This window comes from Acanthaster planci, linkage group LG21 (assembly GCF_054643075.1).
Source record: "Acanthaster planci isolate LZ-2023a linkage group LG21, COTS_SCS, whole genome shotgun sequence".
NCBI lineage: Eukaryota > Metazoa > Echinodermata > Asteroidea > Valvatida > Acanthasteridae > Acanthaster > Acanthaster planci.
The window spans coordinates 6,020,817-6,045,082 of record NC_141797.1 but is presented as its reverse complement, the minus strand read 5'-3'; the positions used below and the strand labels follow the sequence as shown (position 1 = coordinate 6,045,082).

General features: G+C 43.4%; 2 protein-coding genes across 6 annotated transcripts; one reads left to right on the top strand and one right to left on the bottom strand.

The window, feature by feature from the left end:
* Window positions 1-400: 400 nt before the first annotated feature.
* Window positions 401-16,104, bottom strand: LOC110987488 (sodium-dependent glucose transporter 1A-like). Of its 5 annotated transcripts, none has more exons than XM_087131204.1 (7): window positions 15,946-16,066; window positions 15,204-15,229; window positions 13,575-13,771; window positions 11,219-11,504; window positions 9,106-9,609; window positions 8,207-8,314; window positions 401-6,743 (listed from the first exon to the last, which is right to left on the bottom strand). In XM_087131204.1, the coding sequence occupies exons 3-7, from the start codon at window positions 13,743-13,745 to the stop codon at window positions 5,779-5,781; spliced, it is 2,034 nt and encodes a 677-aa protein (XP_086987330.1). In that variant the 5' UTR covers window positions 13,746-13,771; window positions 15,204-15,229; window positions 15,946-16,066; the 3' UTR covers window positions 401-5,778. The 5 variants fall into 5 exon arrangements, with proteins under 5 accessions (XP_086987330.1, XP_086987332.1, XP_022105943.2 ...); XM_087131206.1 differs by having other exon boundaries at window positions 15,204-15,226; XM_022250251.2 differs by lacking the exon at window positions 15,204-15,229 and having other exon boundaries at window positions 15,946-16,104.
* Window positions 16,105-19,200: 3,096 nt separating this feature from the next.
* Window positions 19,201-22,738, top strand: LOC110987490 (uncharacterized). Its single transcript, XM_022250254.2, has 2 exons — window positions 19,201-19,357; window positions 20,736-22,738. Exon 2 carries the CDS (start codon window positions 20,767-20,769, stop codon window positions 21,646-21,648), a length of 882 nt encoding a protein of 293 aa, XP_022105946.2. The 5' UTR covers window positions 19,201-19,357; window positions 20,736-20,766; the 3' UTR covers window positions 21,649-22,738.
* The last annotated feature ends 1,528 nt before the right edge of the window (window positions 22,739-24,266 follow it).

The window sequence follows — 24,266 nt, the reverse complement described above, 5'->3', positions numbered from 1 at the left end:
TGACCGGATACAGCGTCCTCAGATCAGCAACAACCTGCGGTTCATTGACAAATGCATTTCGTTCAACAAATGCAGTTCACAACAGATGCAGTTTACTACAGAAGCAATCGAGATGGATGACCTTAAAGACTTTAAACTACACGGGGAAAACAGTAAATCAACTAACGTTTAGCCCGGTAAAACAAAAGAATAAAGCGCATTGGGTCGACAAATTTTGAGCATTGTCATTGGCCAACGCGTTGCAAACTCTTGGAGGCGCACTATTGTGAATCGCCCGTACTGTCAACAGAATAAGCCTACATTCAGGCTGGATATTATGCATGTAATAACGTCATTTGGTGTGGCTCGATTCAAGTTCTCTTGTTCATCAAAATATGAACTGATACACTCAAGAACAAAATCCCGCTTGATTGTAAACTTTATTCAAACAAGCTAAGTTCAAGAGATGGCATCATCCTGAAAAATACTGCACCCAAATTATCAAATATCATTAAGAGCAACTAACGGACATTCCTTGTGCATATCAATCAATCCTTTCTTTAACGAGATCAGAAAAGAGCACTATCATTAGCATTATCTAAAAGGTGATTACCTGTTGACAAGAATTGAGTCATTGATTTTATTATCACTGACAAATGACAAGCCAGGTCACTAATACTTGGAGCAAATCGTAAACACTTGCCAAGTCAATGCTGACGCAGGAAAGATGACTGACACATTCAGTTGGCTTAACAATACATAGGCCTAACCATAGGGAAGACCAAAACAATGGCATGGGCCCAATCGTTATCAAAGGCCAAGTGAGGCCTAACTGCCAAATCTCTGATCAAGTATAAATCAGAGGCGACGCCATAACGGCAGTGCCACCATGCATGCGGCGTTTATCTTCAGACATTCATGCATTTTGAGAGGTCGCCCCGTCTGTCACAGAGCCATGTAACGGACAGTTACATTTAACAGCACTGGCTTCTACAGTTGCAGCCTAATGTTTATGTGCACCTGCGTTGAGAACATGACGACGTTTTGGGCCAAAAGATATTCCCCGGGTCATTGTTTCACTGGCTAAAACAGATAGCTATGGGCGGGCTCTCGTCTTCACATCTTGATAAGTCAGATTCAGCATAATTTTATCTACCCTTTCGTAGAAATGTGTTCAAAACGTTCTCTCTTTTTCTCTTCAATCCGAATCATTGGAAGAGTTTTCAAAAAAACCTCTCCATTGCAAGGCAATCTGTACAAACACTGTGTGGCAAGTCTAAATCCTTCAAAACAGTCTACACAGCATGAAGGTCTAAAAGCCCAAACTATTTCCTACTTGTGATCGAAAAGTACACTAAAAAAAATGTGTTTTCTTTTTCGGGAGTAATGCGGGCTCATCGGGACCTACCATGTAATAAACAACCGTCTTCTTCAAATTTAGGCCCACATCCAAGTTTGATTCAAGTTTCGGCCAAGATCAATAAAGGAATGACTTCTACAGATAGGTTCTATGAGCTGATAAGGACAATTGAACACCGGTGATGAAATTCTGAAGTTTGGTGGAAAGTACAGAAGCGTTCGATCCCAACAGCATAACAACTGCCAGGCATGACGGTGGCAGTATCATGCCCCCCCCCCGGGGGCTGCAATGCTACGAATGATCTGGGACACTCAAAAAGTTGGATAATCATGAAGAATGGCGGTTATTTTCAAATCACCAGGGAAAATCTGGTCACCTGCCAGAAGGTGTACATGTATCTTGGCGCAAACTAGCTCTTCCAGCAAGACACCACGACTTTAGGAGCAAAAAGAGCAAATTTAATTCTTTGAGTGAACTTCCCGGATCCCTGATCTGAACCCTATTGAGAACATCCGGGAAAGAGCTGAAGAAAAAGGTCCCAGATGAACCCGGATGCACCCAGATATGGCCAGAAATCTCGCTAGATTTCTGCCACAAGTATGTATATGGCTACAAATATTGCGTATTTGCTGTTATGGGGCTAAACATTATGTTACTAAATACTGACGGCGGATGCACACTTCTGACCCAGCACATTTCAACACCTTTTGACGTAAGGTTTAAAAAAAGCATATATTCTGTAAACCGAAGTTGGGTTGAAACTGGTATAATGGAGTGCCTATTCGTTTCTACCGGTCACAGAACGCATTTGATTAGGGGAACAATATTCAGGTTTGAAAGACTGTCATGGAATCTTTTCAGTGCAGGTGTATGTAACCTCTTCGCTTGTACACTGTACATGTATTTCTTGATTTCGATTTAATTTGTAGTGAAACTTCCCACTTTAAGAAATCTAAGAAGTTAATACAACGCTCTGTGAAATATTAACAATTATTTACAAATTGAATCACAATATACATTGTACATGTATAAATTTGAAACCAATTGACAACGCTTAAAGGATTAAGAAGCAATGGAGAAATATCTCCTGCAATCAGCAGCTGCTTTGATTTCAACTTCTTGACACTGATTCTTATGAAATCGATTCCTTCAAAAATAAAATCCCCTAAAATCCAAGAACAGACACTAAGATTCAGTTAAATTTCCCTTGTTCTTAACCATAGTTAATGCAACAAAGACTGTGTAACTGTATAAGGCCATTCAAACGACAAAAAATAACAATCTCGAAGTATATAAAACAGTTTCAATACCAACGGAAGGACAGTGAACAGACAACATGTATGTCTCACGATATCAGCACCTAAATACTGCGCATGCTCACATTATACAATGGCAGCACCTTCCGAAGACTGTACCTACAAAGGCGCTTCAAACTGAAAGCAAAGGTAGTCGCAGTTTGCAAGCAGATCATATACTTACATGATTAATTCAGCAATCGTCATGTTCATGTACTCATAACCGCGAACAATGAACCTGTCTTTGAAGTGTATCTTCCATAATTAATCATAAAACCTCTCAACTTTTTGTCCTCCAACATTAACAACACAGGAATAAAGAAAAACTGCGTTTACTCTATAACACATGGAGAAATCTCTTAATCAAAAAGGTGGGACTCTTTCACCATTTTGTCCTCTTATATAGGCCTACATCTGTTTTTTGGTTTTTTTTCCTTCGGGTTACTTGGTAAGCCCTCATGACATTTCACTGATTTGTGTTTTCGTGGGAGCAGCGTACACGTACATTACATCGTTCGCAATTCGTGGGTGACATTTGAATCCAATGGTATACAAAGCCCGCGGACCCCTTCATAGCAAGTAACAATTGTTTCAGTATATCACAGTAACAGGTAATAGCTTAAACCAAGCAAGGGAACAGTATTAAGTGAAATACATGTACGTTTTATCGCAGAACAATGCATTTCATTGAAATTGTCTGCAACAATGAAAAGCTTCGTAGAATAAATCAAATAACTGGTAGGAAGTACCATCTTCTTGTTGATATTTCCGAAGAATTTTGCCAGTTAACCTTCCAATTCTGTCACTGATAACGGCTGGAACTGTGGGGTATGCAGAGCAGAATTTACGAACAATTTGTGTGAAAAGTTCAGTGTTTTTCTTTGTGCTGATGCGGTCCTATGTATTCAAAAGTCACATTTTCTGATCACATCTTTTGAATCGGTAGGGAACATCCTCTTTGAAGGTGACCTGTTGTCATCTTCTAAACTTACAGAGGTGAAATTACGGCAAAATTGGGGGAAAACTGACAAACAAAACATCAAGGAACGATATGAACAAAAGCGGCATGGCGGTGGTAGCAGCGCTTCACTAGTGTCCCTATATGGTACACGTACATCTACTAGGAATGATGCACCGCAGTACCAGCATACATGTGGCTATTATGCCCGATCGAGGTCACACTAATATAATACAACACGGTATAAATGAGAGTTCTTACTTTCAACAGCTGGAAAGATCAAAGTGGGTACATGTACATCACTAACGTACATGTACCTCGGAGTAATTATCACTCGCATACCCCTGAGTAAACGCGCTTTCGGCAAATCACGTGATCAATGTTCGATCAATAAAAATTCACAGTCAAACAGTGGAATAACAAATATACATGTACACGTAGCCTTTCATTTTCTTTCAGTAATGCTAAAACCCAAAGTAACATTTTCCAGTGAACAATTATTGCCCGGCTGTGTACGGGCGATAGTGCGCCTCCAGGAATTTGCAACGCGATGGCAAATCACAACGCGCAAAATCTGTCGACCCCTACTAAACACGCTTCTGTTTGGTCGACAAATTTTGTGCATCGTGATTGGCCAAAGCGTTGCAAACTCTTGGAGGTGCTTTTTTCTGTATTGTGAATCGCCCGTGTTGCTTTGTTACACTACGTCCATAAATTGTACAAATGCAAGACATCGAATTACTGGGCCACAATATGTTTCATTACAGTGAGACTTGTCTTCACCAACTAAGTGTTCAGTTGAACAAATTGAACAAAAATGAATAAATGGTAGGGAGCACCATATTTTGCCTTGAAATTTCTGAGGAGATATTTCAGAAAGCTACATGTGTCTCATTCTCTAATGGGTAACAACTGAAAATACAGGGTCTCCAATGCCTGTGGCGATGCAGAATTCGGAAAACACCGTATGCGCACACGCAAAGCATGTTCCATATTTTTCTCCCTGCTGATGCTACGTAAATCGTACACAAAAATCGAATTTCTGATCTATGTTTTGGAACGAAAGAAAACCTTTAAAAAAAAACCAAACTGCTGGCATCCATCCGCCGACACCGTTAAGGCGAAATTACAGCGAAATTGGCTCAGTCAAAAATAGGAACAGGCAACGTTCTGAACAAAATGGCGGTTGCAGCAGAAATAGTGCATCACTATGCTTCCCCACGGCACATCACCAGCGTGGCTGTACAACCTTGTACACAAAGTCACGCCAATACATCAGTCATGTTCTCGTGATCCGCAGTACACGTGGGGTTTTGGACGAATTCTCAATCAGTAAAGTACTTCGATTTATCACCCTGGCTCAACGAAACAGATGACATGTACTGCATTTAGACTCAGAAACCATTCGGGTCCAATTATTAAAGTTATGCGCAGATAGTTGGAAGGTTTTCCCGTGCCTCTTTGACCAACAGGGTTTTGTGGTTTTTCAAAGTGCATAGACACCTCACACCACAAGTCACATGCACCTGCAACTGTATGTGTATTATGCATGTATGTGTGAGTTTGGTACCATCATCTTGGTAAAATGAATTCTCGGTGGATCGGTGTATTGGGGTATATTTGTAGACATTGGCCTTTGATGAGAAGGCCAAAATGCACCTGCATTACTCACTTAAGTTATAAGAAAGCGTGGAAATTTATCAAATAAAGCTCGACCCCGAAGCATCACCCAACTTTGGATTCCAGTTGCCTTGAAACCAAAGTATGCAATGCTTGAGCCACATACATGTATTTTGTCTCCAACCGCCCAGGAACAAACCGTCAAAACAAATACAGAGCCAGGAATTGAAGAAATGACATGTATACCAACAGCTAAGGCAAACATACAGTGTGACCAATGTTGAATTCGAACACTTTGGCCAAGTTCACTGCCAAATGTTCAACAAGTAAAGAGGAAAAGCTTAACCCCTGGTCATTGAGACACAGAACTGAGGCACATGCATTAGATTACTATCTATTGAACAAGTGCTCCTACATGTAGTTGTAGTCAATTTATTTACTGACCAGGAGACGTGGACAAGGAATTTAACCAAATCTAACAGGATGTGTGAACATGGATAACAAGAGCTTTGCTTTTAAAGGACACCACTCCAAAATCCTCTTACTACAAGATGAATTTGGAATATTCATTCAGTATGTTTCTTGATGCGTAGAGGTTTGGGAATGATTGGCTTGGAGCTTTGTTTGGCATTCCCTCTGGGAATCAATTCCTCCATGTTGATGGCCTCATGCAAACCCAGCTTGAGATCCTGGGCCGGGTTTGAGGTCCCAGGCTTTGTCTGCTCCACCCCGTGCTGTTTGGCAAGGTACTGCATCACAATGAAGATGATGGCCGTTAAGCCCGAGGTCGCTAGCATGAAGTACATTAGGCCAATGGGACCTGTCTGGAGGAAGCCTGATCCCTCCCTGATGTCCTTCTTGCGTAACATCCACCCCATTAGCAGAGGGAAGACCATCTCACCAAAAGCTGAGCCAACAACCAGGATGGTGGCCATGCTCCCTGTCACTCTGTGGTAGGACTCCAGCCAAGAGATACCAGCTGGGAACAAGGATGCCATGGACAGTCCCAGCACCACTGTCCCCACCCAGAGCACTATGCTGTTGGTATCCCCACACCAGGACAAGGCAATTGAGGAAGCGATGCAGCCGACCATGTCTAAGATCAGCATCATATGAGGCTCAAGAACACTGGCCAGGCAGATGGACAGGCCCCGGCCGGTAGCAAAGGACCCCCAGAAGGCAGAGTTCAGCAAGGACGCGGAAGTCTCATTCATCAGTTTCCCGTCCTGGGCTTGGGTGGCAAAGGTAAAGATGTAGCCACCGAAGGTGACCTCGGCCCCAACATACAGGAAGTAAAATAGGAACATCAGGCCCAGGACAGTGTACTTGAAATCCATGTTCTTGGACTCTCTGTCTCCATACTGCCCCGGAGTTGATGATGGTGGTGGTCTGACTGGGGATGTGCAGAAGAAGTAGAAGAAACTCGTCGATACCAGCATGCTGAAGACTCCTATTATGATGTACACATTTCGAAACTGGCCTGGGGGTACCGCTGAGGAAACCTCAACTTGACTTTCAGAAGTGGGATTAGCTGCAAGAAATAGAAAAAAATGTTTCACTCATACAAGTGCATTTTTAGATGAGTTACCCTGGACCACGGGTGCTGAATCCGGGGGCACATGGGGCACATGCTCTCCTTTTTCACCAACAAAAGAAAATATACATTGTAAATAAAAAGAGAGGAAAAAGAGGAAGTGAGAAAAACCAGAGGAAGGGACCCAGCCCCATACATGTAATAAAGACGTATAAAACAACACTTTTGCTTCAAGTTACCAAACCTCCCTAATTTTAAGGCCATGACCTTTAGTAAAATTTTTAGTTCATGCCCCCTCCCTTGGAAATTCTGGATCCGCCCCTGTGGATTGCCAAAATGATTAAACAAAGCTTTTTTTTCTACCGACCCTTCTAAGAGGATCTTGCCTATAAAAACAGCACTGAAAATGTACATGTGCAGTTCCCTTCGCCTAAACATCAACACAGCCACAGTCGAAATCCACGGCACGGCATCAGTACCAGAACGAACAGTGCCGTACTGCTCCAAATTAATGCACAGCATACAATCAAGTACAGAGCACCATAGAAATGTGCACACTACACGGGAACACTGCATACACGTACGTTGTCTTGACAATGACTCAAACGAAGTGTGTTGTGATGTTGAATCGGCATGGTACCGCAACGGCATGCATTCTAAATACATGTACACTTGTCACAGTCAAGTGTGGTATATTTCTGGCCAATGATATGGGTAAAATGATTAATATATCCTACTTAATGGGACATCAAAAGATTCCACTGTTAACCTTATGATATCAATTTTTGAGTGAAAAATGTCAACGGAAAAAAGTACACAAACCCCCACACAATATCCTACTGACTTGTTAGTACACAATACCGGAGCATGTACTGTAGGTTAAGACTTTGTTCAAGAGGACTTGTTCCAGCACCTATAGCTCCACAGTTTACTCTTCCACTCATGGTACTTGATACAAAAGCTAACGTCCAGTACGCACAGAGCACTTTGCCTGGTTTATTCAGTCATCTACTGAATATGGAAGCAGCCTTGTTTTTTTTAATTAATTAAACATAGGAATTTCCTTTTTTTAATTTTTTGAGTGACTGACCCTCCCTCAGGTCTAAAAAATATGAGAACCATAGAACATAAAAAGGGTGCCCTTTGCCGATGTACAGTCAGCTGATAGGGGTATCTGGTCTTATTGCTTTGTTCAACTAATGCTTCTTCCACTTATTCAAAGATTCCTCTGATAAGGGCTTTCGTTGCCACTTCATTTCCAGCATTGATTGGCACACTCCTGCATTTCCTTCCCTGTGGTATTTGTGAAGCTTAGCAAAATAGGTCTTTCACTGCTTGTGCAAAAGACCCAGAGCACTCTTCCGGATGCAGAAATAAAGAGGCAACTTGGGATATCATGTTGCCTGTGTTTTTGGTTGTTTTTTTTTTTTAGGGGGGGAATGTTAACACCTGTAACCTACCTGTTGAAACAGAAGTAGTAACCGCTGTCTGATTTGATTCCTCTGTCCCTGTCGTCGGTGTTGTTGTGATGTTTCTAGCGCCCTTGGTTGTGGCAACTGTGGAATTTCCTGTGGTGTCAATCAAGTGTAATTTTAAACGAGTTACTCTGGACAAGGGGTTGATCCATGGGGGGGACATGCCCCCCTTCTCACCAACAAAATAAATACATAAATAAATAGAGATGAAAAAGAGGGACGGGGCAGAAAAATAGAGGGCGGGACCTAGCCCCATTAATGAGACAGGTAGTTAACCAACCTCCCTAACATTACAGGCATGACTCTAAAATCTTTAGTTCCACCCCCCACCCAGAAAATCATGGATCCACCCCTGTGGACTGCTCGGCACCATGTGGCTGACTACTTGTAGAACTCCATGATATACATGTACATATATCATCACTAGAATGACTAATAAACAATACTGCATTTAATTATAAAGGTGGACAGAGAACCTGGAGCCAGATTTAAACCTGCAGCCACCAGACCTGCCTGACCTCCCCAGACTTTTGCTGCCGAGCTTCCTTCATCATATTATGGCGGCCGCCACTGCTCAATTTTTTCATATAATGGCACGTACATGTACATGTAGTTCCAGAGGGCTTGTACCGGAACCTTTTGCACTTATTCAAAGATTCCTCTGATAAGGGCTTTCACGGTTGCCACTTCATTTGCAGCATTGATTGGCACACTCCTGCATTTCTTTCCCTGTGGTATTTGTGAACCTTGGCAAATAAGGTGTTTTGCTGCCTTTGCAAAAGACTCAAAGCACTCCTCCAGACAAAGAGGCAACTGGCGGTATCATATTGCCCGGGTTTTTTTTTTTTTTTTTGAGGAGGGAAACGTTAACACCTGTAGCCTACCTGTTGAGACAGCAGTTTGAACTGTCTGGTTTGACATGTTTGATTCCTCCCTTTCTGTTGTCTGTGTAGTTGTGGCGTTTTCTATGCCGTTAGCTGTGGCGCCCTCCATGGGGGCAACTGTCGTATCTTTTGCGGTGGTGGTTTCATGTACATTGTTAACTGTGGTGTCCTTTGTAGTGATGGCTGTGGTCATGGTGGCGGACTTTGCAGTGGCCATGCTGGTCGCAGTGGTGCTGATTGTTGTCTCTCCTATGGTGACGGTTGAAGCATTCTCTAACAACGTTTGTTCTACTACGTTTGTCGACCCTGTTTCTCCCCGTGTGTGGACAAACGATGTCTTTGGGACTGCTGCCGTTCTATTAGTAGCCAAGATGATGTCAGTAGGGATGAAGGGGGCGGCCAGCAGTGGGGCTAGAAATGCCCCAACAGCAAAGCAAAAGTGGAGTGCTTGGAGGAAAGGGGATGAACGCTTACCCCAAAGACGCAGACAAACCACATTAGCACCTGAATGATAAAATGAACAATGTACACATACAATATACATGTACATGCATTATATGCAAAATGCATTCTCGGTAAATTTGTTCTGAAAACGCTACTTCAGAATGTTTGAAAGTTAGATGTTGGTGGGGGAGCTACAGTACATGTGGCATGTGTAAAGTACATGCACCGTTAAGTACAGTATATACAACCTACATGTATGTATGTATGTATCTGTACATTGATATGAACACCGGTACATGTACACTGTACATGTGCTTTGAATAATATCCTTTGGTAAGCATGTTAAACGGGACAGGATCTCCATTAAGGTAATACAGAAAAAATCATTACAATCGGATGGTTACCTACACATACATTCTGGTACCGGTACACATGTACTCCCAAGGGAGCTGATATGCTTTCAGGAATGTTCAGATGATGTGATCCCAATGCGCAGGGATAATGATTATTTATTTCATAATTTAGTTTATTTATTTGTTTTATTCACCACATCCAACAGCGGACGGACTGCCAGTTACAGGAATGGGATCATTTAACAAATATACACGTATTTACCATGACTATTAACCCCTTGACGACGAGAATTTCTTTCCAAAAGCTGACTCAAAGAATTCCAGCCTCGCTTGGCCACAAAGGCCACCTGCCAAACCGCAAATTCTCGGTTTGTGGCCCTGCGTGCTCTGCACGCTTTGAATTACACGGTGAAAAGGCTGATTGTTCGGTGGCATACGGCTCTACTCACCCTCCACATTCCCGTTGCCTCTTTTCAAAGTGGGGACAATTGTGAAGCTGATGATTATGATGCAAAATCGGTCTTTTCATTTCTGGGCTACGCACAAAGGCCAATCACCATACATACAAGAGCCAGGGTCTACCTTCTTTCACCGTGTTCACTCGAGCGTGGGCCGAGAATAATAGCTGAAAAGCGGGCTGAGGATCTCAATTTTTACGGCGGCTATGCCGCTCCCCGGCACGAAGGGGTTAATAAGTACATATGCATATTCTGCATTGAGAAATGAAACATTTAACATCAACACCAAACAAGACAAAATTAAACAAAGAGACCAATCATATAAAAATCAGTGAACAAACTTTAATTATACAGTTGGGGACCCTGAACAATAGAGGACAATAAGGTCCCCAATTGACAGAGGGTCCCCGATTGACAACTGTGTACAAAACATATGGATGGTCTTCTAAAAAAGTTAAAGTACCAACAAAAGAGGAACAATAGGGGGTCCCCAGTTGCAGGCAAATACACACTTGAGTGTACCTGTGGATCTTCACTTAAATTGGTTTGCAAAAGAAATGAAGAGACGGTGCACCAAACACATCACACTGGTGATAATACAGCACCTCGGAATAGTTGACTAGATCGATGGCGCTTAACAAGTGTTGGTTAATTTTTATTATTATTATTATAATACTGGAGGCAGTATCTGGGTATCACTTCACTTTGCAGGTACAGGGTATGTACATGTACGTGTACGTGTACATGTACACAGACATGTACACGTACATGTACACGCACATCCACTGAACCTGCTTCAGCTAGCATGACAACACATGCCTTTACATTTTCACGACAAATTGTCTTGATGACACTCACCCGTGTCTAGAGCTCCCATAGCCAGACCCACCACTGAGATGACAGCTGCCAGAATCCAGAGGGTGTGACAAAACGGTGCGACAATTAGCCCAATCCCACTTGCCAGCAGAGACACAGCCATCAGCAAGGAGGGGTGGAACCATTCAAACGTCACCCCACCGACCACGGACCCAGCCAGGTAACCAATGCTACGGCCTACGAAGACGTAGGAGATTTTGGGGAGGCTGACAGCCAGCTGGTCCTTGAGTGCCACTAAGGTTGGACCCAGAACAGCGATAGCCAAACCCTGCAGGCAAAATATTAAGGAACAAGTAAGCAAACATCTAAGTTATGATTCTCAAGTATGGTACCCCTACAGACAGAGTTGGACTCTGTACCTTTCAAGTACAAAGATTACAACTACATGTACGTGCATGTACCGGTACATTTACATGTATAATGAACTGGTAAGGTTTGAAAAGAGATTGCAAACTAGATTTCAATTGTTCAAAGGTGAGATTACCAAACTAAACCGATGACTAGTCTTACGCCTCTTACAGTTTTGTAAAAAAAATTAAAGTGTTTAAGATAATAACACTGGAAAGGTTCTCTTCAATCTCTTGGAGTATGTACATGCTGCATTGTTAAATCTTCCATATGATGCCGGTTTGTCCATTCACGCTGCTCGCATGCATGTACAGGCAGATCATGTGGATCTACAGGTATACAATGTACACTGCACATAGCAAATTCAACACATGTACATATATGTGATATACTTGTACAGTAGCGGTACATGTACACTGTAAACTTGGTGCACTGGACATGGACATGTACACCTGTACAGTACATGAATATGTATGTATACATGTATGTACAGTACTCAACCACAAATTCATTTACTGGGGGGAATGAAGGATTTTAATCCATCATTACATGCATCAGGCCTTCTCAAAATTTTGTCTTTGCATACTGTACATGTACACTGTACATGTACATGTTAATTTGGCCACTCTGGCCAGTTTTACATGTACATTAAGATCACTGACTACCAAAATAATCCGTCAGACGACTCGTTTCCATCACAAGAGCTCAATGGTTTTCCAGTGTACGTATGACCCTGAACATCAGCAAAACTACCGGTAAGTTTTGGAAGGAGACATACCAGTACAGTACGGTACCAGTAGATTCAGTGCAGGCACAGATCGACATCTTATCATGCATTGCAACGTCTGTGTGCATTGATTCTGAGAGATGTTAAGACACCTTGCAATGGGTTTGCAAGCATCTGAAAACAAGGATTTTCCAGCTTTTAATAACTTTACGGATGTTTGTGGAAAAAGGGCACAACGGCCAAGGTAAATGTAGGGCAAGCCAAAACTGGCCGTGGGGACGGAGATTTTTTGTGAGGCACCTCGGCCAGCGAGAAACGCAATGACAGCACTGCCTGTCATGGCCATCGCTTATTTCAAGGCCTGATGAATGATTGCCTATCGGTACGTACGCACCGCTGAAAATCATGGGCCATGCAGACTGCCAGATTCTACAAGACTGGTTTTCTGGCAGTTCATCAGTACCCGTAGATGTAGCCCTCTCCACTCATACCAGCACTGTGTATTTGGCTGTGCTCGCTAGAGCATACTGCCTGCACGGTGCACCAGCCAAACCAGTAAAAACCAGTCTTGGGGCAAGACTAACCTTCGCAGACCATATTCAAGAAATATCGGAGGCTTTTGGAAGTACCGGTATTGAGGGCGTATCCTACCCAAAGGGGCCTACATGTGGGCGGTTATGGTTAAAGATTTTTAGTGGAGTTATGCACAGTATACCAGTACATGTACATACATGTATATACGTGTGCCAGTACTTTGACACCAATTCCATAACATTTGGATGTACTAGTACATGTACATGTTACATGTACACATGTACGTATAATTTGTTCAAATTGTCACAATGAGCCAGTTCAGTTTTTAGCAAAACGTTGAGGTGTTTCAGGAACAAAGCGCGTACATATGTACGTACCGGGTACAAGTCAATGTATGGCTGCGCTGATAGGACAGACTATTCACAACCGCGTATACCAATAGCCATTCCTGAATAGCATGGTTCTGAGCATGCCCTGCTGGAATACCAAACTGGTTCAGCAAGATGCCAGACAATGCAAGGTTGCTTTAGATACGTACATGTCTAAAGAAAAGTGAATTTGAGGATGGTGGTGGGACATAAATATTTGTCAGTTTTTCATGAACTCCAGAATATTTTGACTGATCTTGGTGTGATTTGGAAATGTGTAGGTATTTACGGGTATAACGCATGGGGAGAAAAGGTGCTGACTTGATACGACAGGCAGGGGAGAATTGAGGGTTCAACTCACCAGACTGAGGAAGGCAGCGCAGAGTGCCAAAGTCCTCTTCAACCGTCTGTCCTCCTTCGGACCGTTCATAACATCATCCACATTCTTGACCCCATTTCCCAGCAGCCCCCGTGTTTGCTGATTGGTCTGGGACTTGGAGAACAGAACGTCATCGTCATCGGAATCAGCCATGCCCGACGTAGTTATTCAATCTGTTTCTATACCAAAACCGAAAGCGTGGACTTAATCGGATTAAATCTAATAGCACAAATAATACCGGTAGATGGCCCTGGCTGCCTGCCACTTTTGCTGCCACACAAAAGTGGATTGTTTGAGAGTGCGCAAGGGTAAGAATATTTCCCTTTAGGTGAAAGATCAAAATTTGCTCTTCCGTTTGGCTTCATCTACTGGCAGTGAAATCGATCATTGAATCTGCCACCAAACGACACTCTTTCCACTTGGTCCGTTACTGCCAACTGCAAAGCTACATATGAGTATTAACCATGGAAATGTTAAGTTTTCCTGTACATGGTAACTATCTCAATTCGTCTTTGCCTACATGTACTTGTGCAGTATTTCTCTTGCTCAAACATCAAATTGTGAATTAAAGCAGTTTTCCGTTACTTTTTCCTGTAAACATGGTAAATGTACAGTTTGTGGTTTGCTGGATTTTCTGAGGACAGAAAAGTTGAAAAGAGGGCATTCTGCCCTTTCTAGAGATATATTTTTCTTTTCCATACATCAAGTAGTTTTGCTATTACAGTAAGTTTTATCTCGGTATACTTTTTATGAAGACACCCTGTACATGTCTCATGCCAAAACCAGGACACATGTACCGGTACATGTCGCTTTACACCTGTATGAACAAGTACCGTACCTGCGTAATTCCAGAAATTAGGGGTCCAACTGTGTGACATTTTTGTATCCCTGTTACATCTGACCTTTGTTTGGCAGGTACCGGTACAGGTAACTTGCATTAGTTCATAATTATAATCACTCTTGGATATTAGAACATGTGTTCTGAACTTACATGTACAAAATCATATGTCAGACATGTCAGATGTGACAGGGACACCAATAAAAAATAGACCCGTAATTTCTGGAATTACCCACCTCCAGTGGACCAGTACCGTACAGTGGAAGTCTACATGTACATGTATCATGTGTATCGAGAACAATAAGCAATACAGAAGTGACATTTTGGGAACTTCACTTACATACATGTACATGTACATGTATGTACTGGGTAGCATCACATGTATACTTTCATTGCCCACCTGTACAGGTGTACTACATGTACATATACATGTACATGTATGTACATTTGTAAATGTAAATGTACATGTACATGTATGTAAATTGCATGTATGTACCCGGTACAGTAATAAAGTACATGTGCAGGTAGATGTGTACACGTACTGTTCCGTATGTGCATTGTAAGAACAGTCACTTCACTTCCACTTCTTGCACACTGTCTGTGATGACCAACGAATAAAGTCAGTAAATTTGTAAAGCTTTACAACTTACATACATGTAAGAACTGGCACAACACAGCACTTAGATAGGTTTCTGCACCAGTCAACATGGTCAAGTGCATTGGATACGGGAATCAGACCAGTCTACAACGAATGGATCTGCAACTTTACTTGCCTTTAAAAATCCTCCAGGGATATCTACTGAAAAGGAAAAGAAACATACTCATATACGCGATCTGATTGAGAAAATGAAGAAGATTAATTAAAGTGGAAGAAAAGTTGGAAAAAACCTAAATCCTTTGACCAGTGGATTCGATCCAAGCATATCAAATGAGTCTAGTACATACCAATTGGGCCACTGGCAGGCCATGATGAAAACGGGATTGTTTTGCAAGTCCCTGGGAAGAGAATGGTACCCCGAAACCTTGGAGGTACACATGTAGGAAAAGATGCCGATACGGACATCACAAGTTTCCCAGGCTACACTAACAGACTGAAGTCAGAGACCATGTACAGGGTATCAGGCCTAGTTGCATAGCATGCCTAGTGAATCTCTTATTTCTCCACTTACTGTAAAAGCCAATCGGAAATAAGCTCACTCTGGCGATATCGGAAAACAAATCGAGATTCACACCCCCCCCCCTTAACGCGGGGTTAAAACGGGCAAGCCGGCGCTGGCAAGGAAGGGCCGTATCACTATCTACTTTACCCCCTGATCACTGGACCGTGGCGCCAGCGAACCTTTTGTATATTCCTTGTATCAAGCAGGAATAAAACACGGTTGTACAAACTTGTAACTAAACTGAAATTTAAAATAAAAAGTCCTCCAAGGCACCAGCAATGCATAACCCTCAACGTAAAGCTCAGGCATACTTTCAAGTTACATGACTTACGATTATGACTTGAATATGACTTACGATTTGAAAACTTTGACACCAAGCCGAGACAATTTACACACCGTGTGAAGCTAGACATGCCATATTCAGAATGCAAGGCGACACGTCATGCAGTCATGTGCAAATATCGTATAGCGCCGCAAAGCGGCGCAAGATCGCGAACTTCACCGTGAATACACGTAAAAGGCTATTATCACATAGGCGCTTTTGAGCAAGCGATACGCCTGCGCAATGCACATTCATGCACAGGCGCAGGCGCCGCGGCAGGCACGTGCACCTGGTGAGCCTGCGCCCAAGCAGTACTGTACACTGCGCAGGCGTATCGCTTCCTCAAATGGCGCCTAAAGTAATTACAGCTGTTTAGCAGAGTTATCCATCTTGCGCCTTCGGCGCTGTACAGAGAGTTGGATATCATTATTATATCCAACTCTATGGCGCTGTACGATCTTTGGTCATGTGTTACGAATCCGCGCGCGCATGAGCATTCCGGAAATATTGGGGGAAGCCCCTAATCTCAATATCACGAAATTTCAGAGGGCGCTCTTTGGGAGCCTCCTGCACAGATTTGGTTGCACAAGTAGTAATGATGGATCGAAACGAAGAAAAGTATCCAAAATCTAGAAACCGATTCCAAACATTGAATACGCTTTCTTGCTTTTCTGAAGAAGGACAACACAGTTTGTCTGTTGCCACTCAATGTGGCAGTATTTTGTGCGCAATGACAATCTTATTCAGTAAACAAAACAGAGAAATCAAACATCTTCAGTAAAATTGCGGGACACAGAGAAGAAAAACTCAGTACCAGAAAGAGGACGAGCACACGGAATTGTTGATCGAACTTTTTAAATTTCTGTTTTCCCGGCGTTCAGGGGGAACTTTTATGGAAGAAAAAATGGGGGAATTTCAGGCCCTCTTCCAGTCATTATAGGACAGAATAGTCAATAAGCCCCTCCGAGAAACAATGTGTACACTCCTCTGATCTTTGGGTATAATCGTAACTGTTTTGCCAACTTCTAAAGACAAAACTGCTCTTTTTCTCCACCCATGAATAAAAAAACAATAAAAAAAAAAGAACAGGGCGCCCCCCTTTTTGGTCTGTTGCCATGGGCGCCACCATCTTGTCTTTACAGCTTGCACTACACCAAAATACGCTCCCATAGAAAACAGGGCAAAATCGGACCGAAATAGCGCCGCCTGTTGACTGTCGTGAATAGGTCGGCATCCCTTTTTTCACTGGAAATTCAAGATTATGACCGGAAGATCACTTTTCGTTTCAATTTCATGGGGGTTAGCCACGAAAAAATTATTGGCCTTTCAAGGAAGATACCTCCAAAATTAAATAGCAGTAAAACTAAGCGCTCATTTCTGAATGTAGCGCCCGCCTCTTTCCAAAATAGGCCTGCAATTAGGGGCCTTTTGTGAAATAAATACCCCGAACTGGAAACTATCAGTCCAAATTTGGGATTTAAAGAAATATTTCTGTGATCCCTCCTGGTAATGGTCTGTCTTATTGTAAAAATCCCGTGGGATCACAAAATATTAATGAGCTCGCGCGCAGAAATACAACGATTTGGTGGAATGCACCACTATGGGCAAACAGCAAACAATAGCTGCATGCTTGCACACATACCTAGCAGGAAGTCGTGTGACCCTTTGAGATGGAAGATTCTCATTAGTTGAGCTGTTCAACGACGCTCATATTTTATTAATTCCTAAGCCTCTAGAATCCTATAAATAGAGCAGATTCTCCCTAGCTTGTCGGTCAGGTGCAGCGGGTCAAACCCTTGTTGAGAGAGCGGAACCTAACGTAGTGCGGCGGTTGGAACCTTCCCGAGAGAAGTGCGATAGTAACGATTCTTATGGCGAGGAAATATAACCATACGGATGCCCAGCTAACTTAGCTTGGACCGATGCGAGAGCAGTACGAGTTAGCCCAGGGTGCTAGTGACAGTCGTAGCGGTCCGTCACCGCCCGAATAACATTTGTGAAAGTGAAAAGCAAATTGCCGTAGAGGTCACCTTAATTTCTAGTAAAAAAGGCTTTTTTAATACGGGCGATTCACAATAGTGCGCTACCAAGAGTTTGCAACACGGTGGCCAATCTTAACGCGCGAAATTTGTCGACCCTCTCCAAACGCGCATTGGGTAGACAGATTTTGCGCATTGTGATTGGCCAACGCGTTGCAAACTCTTGGTGGCACACTGTTGTGAAACGGCGTATTACCGATCTGTTCCTCGGCGTGATCAGCGGCGGCGCTGTTCCTGAATGATTTCCCGCTATTTTCTATTACTGATGCTTATTAGGTGTAGTACAAATTTAAACACAGGCGGAAGATGACGGAGAACAGAAAGTGTCAGGCCGTTGAAATTTGGAAGGTGGGGGGAGGGGGGTTGGCGCCACATGATACTAGGGGGCGCTGTTCATGACAGATGACACCTGGCCCCTGAACTTTCCAACAAAATGGCGGATTTAAAGCTTTTAAAGTTTTTCTTCCATCTTTAGTGGTTTTGATAAATATTTTTAGCATCGGAAAGTCCAAAAAAGTCCTTAAAATTCAACTCATTCTTTTCTCACCACGAAAAAGTCAGGATGGTGGCGATGATTCAATAGCAGGGGGTAGAGGAGGAAATACCTTGACCTGCATCCCCCTGGGACTTATACTCCTAGATACACAGACAAGCCGACGTGCACTGAGCGCCCACTTCCACAAAACGTTTTTGTTCAAGTTCCACTTATGTTTCTGTTGTACAAGTTCACACTCATAGATTAACTTGTGCGAATCATGAGCACACAAAAACCCCCAAAAAACAAAACAAACAAACAAACAAACAAAAACAAACACATGAGGTAAAACAGCTAGACTTTTTCTACACTGAGCGTTTTCCTTTTTTTGGAGAGCCTAGTGGCGATTTGTCAGGTATCTGCCCCAATACAGGTTGAAAAAAGTGTTTGAAAATCCCCGAGATTTTAAGGACCAATGAGCTAATCATTTAAACCCTGCCTACCCCCTCCTCAAGGAACACAACCCCCAAAATGGGAAACGAGAAGTCAAAACTGTGGATTTTGTCATCTTCTTCAATGTGGGGAGTTTTCTTTGTGATGTGGCGGGTACATTAAGACCTGGGCCCGGGTAATTTTAGAGTTATTTGGGAGAAAGGAAATCAGGTGGCTATTTAAACACTTCTGAAATCCGTCGGAAAAAAAAAAATGTCCACAAGGTATCTTTGAGTAACACACGCAACGCTAGAGGGCGCTATTTCTGTCCGATTTATTTTGTGCCGTTGCTGAATAGTGCAACGGCCGAAGAGCACGTACATGTAATTTAGAAATGAGCATATTCTGATGTCCCGTTTTGTCTCTGAACATGGATCAGCCATGATTTGGCTCTACGTGGCAATATGCATGACGTATACTAAGTACAAGGAAACCTCCAGTGAGTATATTTTTCTGAGTCTTACGTCCGTCGATTGTGTGCGGTGATCATGGCGTGCACCCCATTAAATACGGAAGGTGTTTATGGTGTTGGTTACTTGGCTGCTCACATTATTTTGTTTCTCTATTTAGGTGTTTCCCCCTCCCACCTCTTAGGGCGGTAGTGATACTGGCGACACGTTTACGTCAACGTATCCGATTCATTGACAGTGATTGACAAGAAACCAAGGTTCTGCTAGCGAAAGTAACACCCTGTTTGTCTGCCTGCGCGCGGTCTTAATTGATCCTCGTATGAAGTAGACCTGTACATGTATGCACGGTTGTGCTTGTCCCATTCCACAGGCCGACCAGGACCTCCATGTCGTCCAGTAGCCGCAATATATCAAGTACTTTGCGTGAAGCAGTTGCCCCCTCCCCACCCCAGTTGACGGAAGTTGACAGTGTAGTTAGTCTTTGGCTTGCCATTGCCAATTATTCACAATTTGAGCGGGAAAGTCACTTGAATCCTATCAAATCGGTTTGTTATTACAATAACAATAGCAAGCATTTATAGAACACTCTTACACAAGGTATTGTAGCTCTATCTGTCTTTAGTATGTACGTATCTCGTCAAAATGGTTAGGAATGCTTGCCAAGGCCAGATCCAATCTACTGTAACAGTTTTATTCTGTAACGGCGTTTACTGTTAAGAACATTCACTGCAACTGTTTGTTTTGCTCAAATTTTTATTCATTCATTACATGTAAACATGGAAAACTTGTATTTACAGTGTAATAATTCTCTTGGGATTTTGCATAAATTTTTGCTCGGGACTATTTCTAGTGTTCTCTTTGATCGATCAGAGAGCCCCTCAACAGAAATCATGATTCTCTCAGGTAGTAGCGCCAGAGAGCTGGTTAAAATGACTGGAGGTTTCGTCTAAAACGCTTGCAAATGTGTATTTGTGAGACCAGTGTCGCGTTTGTTGTATCCCGAACAACAAAATGAATGCCATAAAATTAAAAGGCCCCTGGCTGTCCCTCGGACAGACCTACATCCCGACCGCGTTGTTAATTATTACTCAACTGTCTGGCGATACACCATGCACTTTCCTACTGAAAGAGAATGGTTCTTTAAGAGGAGACTGGTCTTCACTCTTCATGCTTGCGCGCGGCGGGAGCTTCCCCTGTTGAAATGTCGGACTTTACTTCCCTTTTAAACAGTCAACAACCCTTCTCCAGCGTGTTATGTAAGAGAAGAAATTGCTTGCCGGACCCATGCATGTGGCAAAACCTCGAGCTCAAGGATTGCACAGTGGAGACCCGTTCGGGGGCGCCTTTGTGAATTGTGAGAGGAATAATGATACTTAACTTTGGCTATCTTGTCCTATTTCGTTACAGAAACTCCATTCGAAGCCAGCTCAATAGCGTAATGGCCGATGAGCTGAACCGAGTCTTTCTGTGGGGCATTCCCCGCAGCTTGACTACAGTTTTCATCAAGTGCTTGAGTTACGTCGACGGGATCCAGATTGCCACCCAACTCTACGCAGACGCGTTCTATTTCGGCCCAGATGCTAAGCGGCCCGTCACCACTCCCCATCACCCGATGGGTCCGAAACTGAACGCCCTCTTGGACGGTATTTATAAGAGCAAGGTCGCAGCTTCGGGGGTGGACCCATCGTTGATGTCTCTTGAATCGATCCGCAGGATCTTAGAGGCGCCCTACCCAGGGAAGAAGGTCTTCTTGTGCAAAGATCAGGCCCAATATCTGGATGGTCGTTATGACATGTTGCCCAAGGGATTCAAGTACAGTTTCATCATCCGGCATCCTAACAAAGTATTCCCATCTTATAAGAAGCACGTGCTGGGAGCACAAATAGCGGAAGACATGCGGACCTGGCCGCCCATAGTCCTTCCTCCGGGTCGCTGTTACAAGGAGCTGTGCGACTTGGTGGAGTACGTCCGAGAGAACATCGAGCCTTCACCGGTCATCCTGGATGCCGACGATCTGCTGCAGGACCCGGCGGGGATCTTGTCCACTTACTGCTCCAAGATGGGGATTCCGTACTCCAGCAAGCTGCTGTCTTGGAAGCCAGGCAGGGACATCACCAGCACTTGGGTGGGCACCAAGATCTGTATGAGTGTCGACGAGAAAGATCCGGCCTACAGGAATGTCTTCGAGAGTGAAGGGTTCATCAGACCCTCGCCCATCCCGGATCTAGACAGTTTGCCAGATGATGTGCAGGCGTGCGTTCGGTACAGCATTGGTTATTACGAAGACCTCCACCGTCAAAGAATCGTTGCATCCAGGTGAGATGCTAACCATCAATTGAAATCACGGGAGAGACTTACTGAAGAAACAAGAAACGAACACCCAAGAGACAAACAAACAAGGAACAGGTCGAATCTTCCCCATGCATGCACAGGAATGCATCGATGCATGCCTGTGATCGTGAGCTCTTCCCTGGTTTATGGCGAAACAATTGTTCCCCTACGGCACACAAGGCGTCTAGACGCAGACAGAAGAGACACTGCACGGCGGCATTTGCATTTTGCAAAACCATACTCCAGTTTGAAACACATGTACATGTATTTTGTATGTGGTCAGCTATTTTCTTAACGTTCGGGACTGCATAATTATATAAGTAATGAGGAGAAAATCTTGGGCAAAATGCATGCTAAACGAGAAACACATCGTTGTACGCCCGTCATGCCATCCTGTGTGTATAGGCTATACTCAAGCGACTCAACCCAGACAGTATAGGCAAGAAACTCAACTTCGCCATTAAGTGTGTATCACCGGGGACTGCTCGGCGATGCTCTTTGCATCTGTTGACGTCGATACAAAAACTAGGCTTTACTCGTCTGCCGGTCAACAGCGTAGGGGCGTTGTACTGAAGGACTCGATTCCGGGGATGACGAATATTTTTCACGCACAGCATGTTTCTTTCGTCAACTTAGGCCTAATTTGATCGTGTCACTGAACGTTCGCGAGCTTTTGCGATCACTACGAAATGTCTAAATAAAGTCTTTTGTTATTTAAAGATGTAAAATACTCAATCTTGGAAGTAACGTTTTTCAAGCAGTGAATCATGAGATTCTTTCACCGTGGGTTTTTTTCCGACACAGAATGTGAAACCCACGAAAGTTGAGCCTACACTAAACTCAACCATTCCGGTGGTCAATGTATTTTGAGGTCAAATGCAAGAGCTTCGATTTGGTGCATGCTGTCTGTGTATTCTGTCACGGCAGTTTTAATTGACCCGAAGATGCAGTTGATATTCCAGTAATGTACAATTTCGTAGGTTTTAAAAGTGTCGATACAAATGAGAATCCATTGGCTTCTATCGACTTTACATGGCTATGTTGCATTAAAATCGTTGAGTATTACTTTATTTTTTTAATACAGTTTTGCTCTTTATCGTGTGTGTTTGTACCTTTGCAAATACATGTACGTACGTGTACAGTGCGATAAATAATTTGAATGGTTTACGGGTGTCGTAGCCTTGCACGCTGTGTTGCCAACACGCCTGGCGGCGTTTGCACGTGCAACTCAGAGCATCGGTATCAGTGGTGCCCAACGGCTCTTTACCGCAGACCGAAAAGACGAAATTCGCAACTGTTAGAGGCGGGACCCAGACATGGCTCGCACGGCCCAGTGTATGTTGTAGCGGGTAATCCTGTGTGCTCACGAAATGCACCTGCAGTAGGCCTACGTGCTCTGACAGCACGGCGCACACAAAGCTCCTCTCCAGATAACTTAGCCCACATTAATTGTACAGGTTGTCGGCTCAACCTCTAGGTCAAATTGCAGTGCTAAGACTGAGGAAAGCTGCAAGTAAAAGTGGTAGGCAGTGGAAGTGCAGTCAATCTGACAGATTGTTTTTGCCACATGGACCCATAGTACTTTTGAATAGTGACCACGCGACAGAATGACGAAGCACCATCTCATTATTACATGTACCACATGCCCTCAAGATCGTTACACTTTTATTTAATTTGAGCAAAAGAAATGCCCCGAAATTATTCACCGCAACATTTCGCAGTTGAGCAAACATTATTGTGGATTTAGGTTGGCCAACTACTCGGGTAACCCTCGCCCCCCTTTTTTTACAGTTTTTGTGCCTACAAAACAAAATGCATTACACTTCGTTGACAAATGACTCGATATAATAAACCATTTTAGGACATCAATCATTATACTGACCAATCGCGAGGCTTTTGGGCGGATTTTCAACAAAATCACGCTGGAATATTGCATACATGAGCGTGACGATATGGCGTTTCCGAATTCCAGTGCATTTTGATGTCGCTTTGCTACAGGCACTTCCGCCACTGAACTGTAAGTTGCCAAATTTCACACCTCGACGCGTACGCGGTGGAGGCCGATCTTTATTTAGTGTGTACGTTAATGGCCAAATATCACCGGAGATTTAGAGTATCCGGCCCGAGCTGAAGTGCACCCCCAATCGGCGAAAGAAAGAGAGGTGGTTACAAGCTGGTTCTTGCACGCGTTCTGCGTGTACGCAAGAACCATACATGCCGCAATAAATTAGTTATGCGTACTCATCGCGCTCCGCGTCAAACGCGCATATACTTGTGCGCCTCATGGCGCGTCTAGGCGGCGAGTACCAAAAACAAACAAACAAAAACAAATAAATAAAAAATCACGCCCTCTTTTGTTCCGCTCGGAGCGGACAGGATCCGATTCGCATGTTCGTTGGTACATGGTCGGGTCATTGTGTTCATCATGCTCTCGTCCACAAGTCGATTGCAAATTTCCATGCAAGAAAATTATGACAAGTCGTGCACATGTTTCCCATTTTGGCACTCAAAACACGGCATTGCCGTCTTATCAGCAGGTAAACATACAGTGGCATCACAATAAAATGGCATTTATCGCTATCTCAATGAAATGAGTAGGAAGGGCTT

Excerpts from the sequence above, each read along its gene's own strand:
- LOC110987488 (XM_022250251.2), bottom strand. The coding sequence starts at position 13,745 with ATGGCTGATTCCGATGACGATGACGTTCTGTTCTCCAAGTCCCAGACC. Across the intron at positions 8,315-9,105 it reads TCAAACTGCTGTCTCAACAG|GAAATTCCACAGTTGCCACA; the intron begins GTAGGCTACAGG and ends TTGACACCACAG. Across the intron at positions 6,744-8,206 it reads TACTACTTCTGTTTCAACAG|CTAATCCCACTTCTGAAAGT; the intron begins GTAGGTTACAGG and ends TATTTCTTGCAG.
- LOC110987490 (XM_022250254.2), top strand. The coding sequence starts at position 20,767 with ATGGCCGATGAGCTGAACCGAGTCTTTCTGTGGGGCATTCCCCGCAGC.